General features: G+C 34.9%; 1 protein-coding gene across 1 annotated transcript; it reads right to left on the bottom strand.

Annotated features, from left to right (window-relative positions):
• Positions 1-2,722: 2,722 nt before the first annotated feature.
• On the bottom strand, positions 2,723-4,691 carry LOC131027944 (calmodulin-like). The gene is made up of 4 exons (XM_057958040.2): positions 4,644-4,691; positions 3,916-3,937; positions 3,083-3,211; positions 2,723-2,988 (listed from the first exon to the last, which is right to left on the bottom strand). The coding sequence occupies exons 1-4, from the start codon at positions 4,689-4,691 to the stop codon at positions 2,723-2,725; spliced, it is 465 nt and encodes a 154-aa protein (XP_057814023.1).
• Between the last annotated feature and the right edge of the window lie 4,736 nt (positions 4,692-9,427).

Genomic DNA, 9,427 nt, shown 5'->3' with positions numbered 1-9,427 from the left:
TAGTCAATATTATTTGTCTAGACTTATACCTTAATCACATAGTTTATCGAATCTTTCAATCAGTCACTTATACATAAAAAAAGGAATAGAAGCCATAAGAGTATGATATTGAAGTGACTCTTTGTTTTAATGTGTTATTCAATCATACTTATCTCTTGGTATCTTTTAATTATAAATGTAATCAAAGTGGAAATAGGCCTAGTTTCCTAGTTTGCATGCCTAAACTAGTGAACCCTATTTTTCTACATTGCAAAAACTAAATGTGAGACAGCTACTTCTTGAAGGAAATTCCCTGATCACTGTCAGTATCATAAAGAAAAAAATTACTCCAAACTAGAATTTGGGTCAATGGTTGAGGCCAAACCATGACCTTAGTAAATAAATTATAGATTTTATGCTATCACATCTTTATCGTGAAGGGCATGAACTACTAGATGAGCTAGCCAAACATGCTATGAATAGAGCTTCCTAGTTGGCATGGCATTAAGAATGTGAATGGTTTTAAAGAGATAGGATGGTGGGACCTAGAAGTTAATACCATATCATTACTAATTATAATGGTAGAGAGAGATGATAGAGGATCCCATTTTCACATGTGTAGGCCAAGGAATTGAAGTGGCAGTGCCATTGCATTCTTTGAGGATACTTTGTATAATGAAAGGTTTCCTAATATATAGAGTATGATGTGGTAGTGGCCAACACAACCTTTGCACTACAAGCAACATTACCAGGCACAGAGCACCAACTCAAGTGTGTGACATATTATCTAGGAACTAATTACCCGTCTCATCTATAGATATGAGCAAATTTATAATACCATGGCTAGACAAAGATGACATTATTGTGAGGACATATGATAATGTGGCTTTCAATATTCCTTGAAAGATAGCTCAATATTATTTATACCCCTTTGTGGCTATTGATGACTCATTCAGATTGGTTAGAGAGTTTTAGTTTCTACCATTGATAATAGAATACCCATTAGGCTAGTCTGCAATAATTATCAGATGTCTTTTTTGGGAAAGGTCTCTGAGAAGATGCTCAAAACCATCCTCAATTCCTCTCACTGCTTGGCTAACCATTCGATGGAGAGAATTCTTCAGGATGAAATTTTTAGAGCCTGTCACATGTTCTATGTAAGTATTGATATCTCCACCATGTTCTTTGTAGTAGTCCTGGATATGGAGGAAACAGAGGTTGGGGAAAGGATCTTATGCTAGAAGGTCTTTAAGAACCCATACTTAGGTGAAATTGACGATGTCCTAGAATATGTGGATGAGGAGAAGAGGATCGCTCTCCCTCAAGACTACTATGTGGCTCATAGGCATGGGAAAGAGGTATCAAAATTTCCCCTTGTCAATACCATGTAGCGTATGTTGTTTGAAGGGAGGAAGCCAACTATTGTGAGAAATATTGTGTTCCTGAAGAAATTAATGGGAATAATGTTGAATGAGGCAAGAGACCTGGTTAAGAATTATCTTGAAATTAAGAAAGGGCTTCGAGAGTGATGAGGAGGAGGCCACTAAATTTGGCACTATGATAAAAGAGGAGAAGGTGGATGACGAGGAGGAGGAAGAACCCTTTGAAGTTGCGAATTTGCTAACCCACAAAGACTATGGACCAGAATGCCTAGTCAAAGCTTGTGCCAAGGAAAAGAGAAAGAATAAGATTCCATGAGGACCTTTATTTTTCTTTCCTTTTTGTAGTTGTTCTATTAACTGCAATAGGATATATATTGGTGCTTATGACCTGGAATGAGATAGTCAATATTTAATGAGCTTTTTGTTTGAAACTCTCTGGTATATTAACAATTAAATTACCAAAATTAAAAGTCATCTAGATTCATTGTTCTCAGTTTTCTTCTCAAAAAGTTAATAGAGATGGTCATTGGAATCCTCCCCTAACGATGTTATCAAAATTAACACTAATGATTCTTCTAGTGGTAATCCTAGTCTGATTGGGATTGGAGAGGTTGGTCATGATAGTTGTTGGGAATGTGAAGCCCAACAATCACATGACCATTCACATTCTCTGAACTCTTGGTTTCATATCTGAACATGATTGTATAAATGACTATGTGCAGTCATGTATGTCAGTTTCATATCTGAACGTCAGTTCCATATCGTGTTTTCATATCCCTCTAAAATTGAATGTGGTTGTTGATTCTTTAGCTAAATGGGCTTCAAACATTCCCAAAGGATGGATTGCTTGTGATTGGGGTTCTCTTTCTCTTGATCCAGGTTGCCTGGTTTTTACATCTAATTCACAATAATGTGCGCTAATCTTCACATATAAAAAGATTCACATTAACAATCCTCATCTTCAAATATTAATAAAAATAAAAATAACAATTAGTTATTTTATTTAGAATATTTGAATGGTGTCATAATAGAAGATCACTCATTACTTTAGTATTTAATTGGGAATATTCATCAACAACATACACCAAAAATGTTGTTCCAAGAGACAATTGTTCAAATTTTTCCAAAACAAGGTAATGATGCAATCTTTGCAACGAAATGTGTAAATAAATACAGACCATTTGAAGTGTCAAGAATCGTAGAAAATTTCGTAGGTTCTCAGTACAATCAAGAAAAGGATAAAACAGAAATATTACCCACGATAGATGTTGAAAGCCATGTGGATTGCATTTGCTCACAAAGTGCACACAAACACGACAAACAACCAAAATCCGTCTGTCATGGAGAATGCTCAGAAGACATCATACTTTTGAATTCAGCGAAGTCCAACACTCCATTGCGGTCCAAATCAAATCGCCATATAATTTGCTTGCACTGTTGCTCAACGGAATCAATCCCATGGTGGACAAGACATGTTGCAGCTCCTCTGAAGTTATGTATCCATCTTTATTCTCATCAAATACACCGAATGCTTCCATCAAATCCTTTGATTCATCTTGGTCTATATCGTCTTTATTGTTTAGAATGGATTGATATACCTCAACAAAATTGTTCAAATCGCAGGCCACTGCAGTCCTTTTGAAAAGAAGTGCTGAGCATAAATCTCACATCTTCTTCTGAGATTGGTATTCTGAGCTTGTTCATGAAGCCACATATCTCACTCACGCTCACCTCTCCATCTGCATTTTCATCCACAATCTCATAGACTCGACGAATTTCATTAAGATCAGCCGTTTCTTTTAACGTTGTGGACTCCGTGCAATTGAGCTTCAAAATTAATATTAAGGGACCTGGAGATCAAAAGAGCAACTAATGGGGAAAACGATACAGAGATCTCAAGGAAGTAAGAATACGAAAACGCAGGTCTCATCCCATTGATTATCCTCTACGCATAGTTAGGAAATAAAAGGCAACGAGATCCTCTGCGCGTTAAGAGTTTGGATTGAAATTTGGAAGGAAGAAGGAAGAAATGCCCAACGTTAACTGTTCTTGCAGTTACGTGACATGGCAAAATTAAATGAATGGCTGATTTGCATGATCTCAAATGGGACAAATCGGGCATAATGGATAACCTAGTGTTGGATTCCATTGGGAAAAATGTTTGAAGTTTCGAATATTTTCAACGCGTTTCCAAAACGTTCTTACCAGGTTTTATCGAAAGAACCCATCTTTCTATATTTATAATGGCAAGAATAGAAATTTATTTATTGCTTTTAATATAGATGACGCATAAAGATATAATTTATCTGATACCGAGTAGAATTTTTTTAAAGAAAAAACGAAAACGTAAACATAAAACGGTTCAATGTGAGTAAATATTAATTTTAAAAGTGGTATTTTGGAGTATTTTGATTGCTTTTTTTTTCAAATTTAAATGTGGTAATATTTATTGTATTTATTATCAAATTTGATTTTGATTAAAGGATCAAGTAGGTTTTGAAAGGATCCGAAATCATAATTACAAGAAGCTCTCATCAGACAACCATTAGCAAACCATCTATAAACGGGTAGCCAGCCTACACAAAAACAAAGCAAAACACAACACAACAAGAATAAGAAAAAGTAGCTAATTCAAATTCTTTAAAGCTTGCACTGCCTCCACTTCAAGCTGTGAAAGGTTCATGGACAACTTCTTCATATCTCTCACATCTTGCGCAGCTAGATCCACCATCTTCTTCCATTCAACTTGTATTTATTATTGAATTTGTTATGTTTAAAAATAATCATCATGTTTATGGTGAGTACAAATTTGTTTCAATTTTTTCTTTTTTGTGTTCAAGATGGTCTAACATTAAATTCACAATTTGCATAACGCAGTGATACTAAGGTTTTTTATTACAGCAAAAACTGGTTTTGAAGGGACCCAAAACCCTTTACAATAAGATTTTGAAAGGATCCGAAACCCTCAACCAGAAAGTTGTCCAAACATAGGAACATGAAAGCACAGACAACCATGGAATAAAAACTGAAAAAAGAATAGCTTGCAGCGAGCCTACCTAAAACAAAGCTGCAAAAAGAACAACTTGCAGCCAGCCTAAAACCAGCCCCCAATCAAGAACCATCAAGATTTACATTTAGAGATGCTCTTGTGGGCAGAGAGAGTCATGTCAAAATAAGGCTTAGAAAACTTTTCTTTCTTGCCCTTAACAAAAATCCAACCCTCTTCGACTTGTGTTGCCTTGTCATGCCAAACCAATGCACCATTGTTCTAAGAATGAATACCTGCAACCACTGTCTCAAAGATTTCATTTGTATTGCAGACACGACCATATTAGAAAAGCCACTATAATTGATAGTCCACCAAAATCAGCAACCTGAGGCCCATTCTCTCTCACTTTAGCGGTTTCAATAGGAAAATAGTGATACTAAAGTTAATTAGGCTCAACATTATGCTAAAATGAAATATTTGACATAAGCATTAATGTTATCATTGTCTTTTGCCTAATCTGTAGCCTAATTTTGATTGTGGGATTCAATTTTGTCACTAACACAATGTTAAGAAATGTATTTACTAAAATTAACTTTTAATATTAAATACATTAATATACTTAAATCTATTTTTTATTTTTTAAATAAAGGGATTAAATTAATCTACCTTATGTGGAAGTTGTTTCAATGTTTGATGAGCCATAGTTGGATAAAAAAATTAGTCATACGATGGAGCAATGATAATGTGGAGCATATATTGAAAAACACTTTTGATGATCCTTTTGTAGTCTCGTAAATTGTATTCCTTAATTGTGAGCCTAATTTTACACTCCCCTTGTAACTTACTTTAATTTCTATTTCCATGAATCATTTTAGGACCACTTCAAACCTTGATTTTACCTCCCCAAATCTAGGAGATGTGTCCCATAGTATTTTATGGGCTAGAAGTTTGGATATTAAAAAATGGAATCTTGTTAGCTTGGCTAGAATTTATACACCTAAAAAGGATGGCGGTCTAGGCCTTAGGCAAGATGAGATGAATAGTTAAGCTTTAGCTTCTAAAATTTCTTGGAGATGGCACATACTCAACAAAGCTAACCCTGGGAAAAGATTATTAATCATAAATAGCTTCTTAGATTAGGCTCTCATGAATCTCCAAGATTTGACTTGATAGGTAAAGGTTCTATATATGATATGGAATAGTATAGGGATAGGTGCTTCCCTTGTTAAACAATGTCTTTTATGATTGCACATTTTGGTGATCAAGCTCTCTTTTAGACAAATTCCTAGGACATTCATTCTCCTATTATGTTCTCCTCTCTTTGATCCACCATTTGAGTAATTATTTTATGGAGATAGGATGGTGGAAAGTTGCTGACTTCAAGGAAAGTCATTAGATGGTAAATATTTCCCAATTTTTTATGGAAGGATATGAGTAGTTGGCCTCTTGGTGGGGATAGTGAATCTCATGAAACTCTTGCTTCTATTTTGGTTGATCGACATTGTTCTTCCTTGCATAAGGATGATATGTTGGCTTGGGGTTTTGATCCTAAAATATTTTATTCTATTAAGAATGGTTATCAATTGTTAGTTCTTGAAAATAGTAGATTGACAAATTTAAATTAATGTAAAAATATTTGGAATAAATCTTGTCGGCCTGATTGTAATTTCTTCATTTTTCTTCTTAGCCAAATTAGTATCTCTCTTTGCATAATATCATTAAAAGGGGTTTCCAAGGACCTTCAAAGTGTGTTTCTTGTGGGCTTCATGAGGAACATTATTTTCACCTTTTCTTTCAATGTCCCTTTTCTTTGGGTCTTTGGTTTCAATGGTTGTGGTGTTGGAGTCATCATTTTGTTCATGCTACTTCCTTGTCTAATTTTTGGGCTCATTTGGGACAGCCTCCTACTACTACCTCTTTTCTCATGCTGAGGTGTGATATTGGTCCTATTTTTCTTCTATTATAAACTTGGTTATTAGAGAGGAACTATCATATTTTTTAGGGACATTAAAACCTCATAGAGTATGTTTGGTATAAGATGTCAATTTTAGTTCATGAGACTCTTGCTACTAAATGTTCTTTTGATTAGAACCTTTGTCCCATTGACTCATGGTTGTCAAACATTTGGGTATGTGTAATTTTCTTGTTTCTTCTATTTTCAAGTCTCAAATCCATCCTTCCCAAATTGGGGTGACATGGATGGATCCAAAGTAAGGATGGAACAAGGTTAATTTTGATGGAGCTACGAAGGGAAAGCTATGACCTAGGGGCATTGGATTCTTTGCACCTGACCATAATTGAAACATTTTAGAGGAAATATTATAACACTTGGGGGAAAGCCACAAATAATCTCGCATAATTCATAGCTCAATTCCAAAGAAAAAGTTGAGTTAATGGTTAATGGGCCAATCTATGACCTCATCAATAGATTTTTATATTTTAAGCTATCACATGTTTAACATGAAGGGAACAAACTCATAGATGAGCTAGTGAAACATGTCATGGATAGAGCTTCCTAGATGACATGGCATTGAGATTGTGAATAATTCAGAAGAGATACAACAGTTGGACTTGAAATTCAACTCCACATCATAACTAATTGTACACTAGAAGAGATAGAGGAAAAAGTGTCTCATTTTCACATATGGAACAATGTACTAAAGTGGTAGTGGCATCACATTCTTTTGAGTATACTAAATATAATAGAAGGTTTCCCCAGAGACTAGATATGATGTAGTAGTGGCCAATTCAACTTTTGGGATGCAATAATCACCACCGCACATAGAGTTCTAGCTTAATCATGTGACATACTATCTAGGCATTAATTACCCATTTCATTTACAAATATGAGTAGATTTGTAATATCATGACTAGAGAAAGGTGATGTTATGGTGAAGACATATTTCAATATTTAATGATAGATGCTTCATATTATTTATATGCCTGAACAAATATTGTTGATTCTTGCATATTGGTTAGAGAGCTATAGTGTCTACCATCAATAATGGACACACCCATTAAGCTAATATGCAATAAGTATCAGATGTCATTTTAGGGAAAGGTCTTCTAGGAGAGGCTTAAAACCATGCTCAACTCCTCTCACTGTTAGGACATCCATGTAGTGAAGATAATTGTTGGGGGTGATTTTTTGAGAGTGTGTCATAGGCACCATGTAAATACTGATATCTTTGCCATGCTTCTAGTGGTCGTCCTACAAATAGGGGAAATGAAGGTGGGGGCAAGGATGTTATGTCAGAAGGTTTTCAAGAACCCATACTTAAGTGAAATTGATTATGTCCTATAAAATGTGGACAACAAGAAGATGATCTTGTTGCAAAATACAAGATTATATTGTCATTGACGTCAAACTTGTTTGTATGAAAGTGGTCCGACTAGTCAAGATATGGTTTGATATGGTGTTTATCTATAGGTTAATGAAAGGTAATTTGTATCATTTTGTTATCATGTAGATGTGTAAAGAATGATTCTGTCTTGTAGTTTGGTGTTGTTAGACTTGATTGGTCTAATAGAGATACTTAACAATTCTTTACATCTGAAAGTTGTTCTATGGTGTGTGGTTTATCTAGGGGCAATTGATATATGTTGATGTATATGTCATGAAAGTGTATGAAGTATGTGTATTAATTCTAGTGACAACAAAGAGTGATGTTATATAAATTTTCCAATGCTCTATTGGTGATCTTGATAATTTAAAGTTATGCTTTAGAGAACTGTAATTGTCTCAGTGAATAGTCTATATATTTGGCCTTTTCTCTAGGCTATCAAAAATATGTATCAAATGTTTATGCAATTGAAATATTCTATGATGTAGGAGCATCCCCGATTCATAGAAATCTTGCATCAACCAAAAATATTTCCTTTTTATTTTCTTTTTTGTTTGCAGTTTCAGCATTTCTTTCTGTGTGTCCCAAATTTGGGTCATCGGATCTTGTGGAGTTGGATTCTACTTGAATACTTTATCATCTTCCTTTTTCCCAAACCATGACAGTTTTGTTTTACCTGGTTGCCTGGACCTATTTGCATTTTTGATCTACTGGACCCTTTCCGTAGCTTGCAGAGCCCTGAGCAATGATTCCAATGTTTCTTGGCGTGTGGCCAACCTTTTCCCATGATCTATATTTCATCCTTTGGATTTTCTGGAGGAATCTCCTGGCAGAGGAAGACCTTGTTGGTTTTACACGTTACGTCTTGTTCTTCAGGTTTTGATCCCTTTTTGGCCTGACTGGATCCCCTTGGATCGTATAAATCATTGTTATTGAGAATTAGAACATAACAATCAATTAGTTAGACTGACCATAGAAGATAGATCTTAATATTGAAGGTCTTGGTTGTGACCTTTTCTGTACTTTGAGCATGTTTTAGTAGGCCTGTGAGTCAGTTTCTATAGCCCAGTTGTTACCAGTTGGTTGTAATCAGTTTTCATGAAATAAAACAATCTGTTCTGCATTGCCTCCATCATGTCCTTGTGTTTACTCTTGCTAACTGGTTCATATTGATCTCTTTGATGTCCCTCCTAACTAGTGATTGCTTCATTCTATTTGTGTGGCCATACTCTTCAATTTTGAGATGTCAAAATATTGTATAGGTGAAGATGGTCTACATCGTGGATATTGTAATAATAGTAAGATTATGGAGAAGCCTTTTGGATCTGATTTGTGGTGGATCTATGTATGATGACTATACAATGCTAGTAGATATAATATTTTGCCATTTCTCAACTTTTTAGCATTCAAGTGATCTACAATTGAAGTTATGTATGTCTTGTTTTAGTCAGCTCTATACTACGAAGTGATATGAAGGAATAAACTACATTCCTTAGATTGATTGATGATACATGTATTGTGGATGGTTTCTTCAAGTTACCTAATGTTTTATGTTGCTTCCTTGATCATCCACAAGTTGTTTTTTTTGGTTTTGATTGGTGGTTATATCTATTACATTGGTTTGGAGTTATTTGTTTCATCTCTTGAGACTGACTCGTATGGTTTTTCTCTATGTGGTAATGTGTGGTTGCATGAGTTCTATCTTGGATATATCTAGAAGTTGTGCTAACATG

This window comes from Cryptomeria japonica, chromosome 3, assembly GCF_030272615.1.
Source record: "Cryptomeria japonica chromosome 3, Sugi_1.0, whole genome shotgun sequence".
In the NCBI taxonomy this organism is placed as follows: Eukaryota; Viridiplantae; Streptophyta; class Pinopsida; order Cupressales; family Cupressaceae; genus Cryptomeria; species Cryptomeria japonica.
The sequence above is the reverse complement of the archived record's forward strand: the minus strand, read 5'-3'. Positions and strand labels throughout refer to the sequence as shown.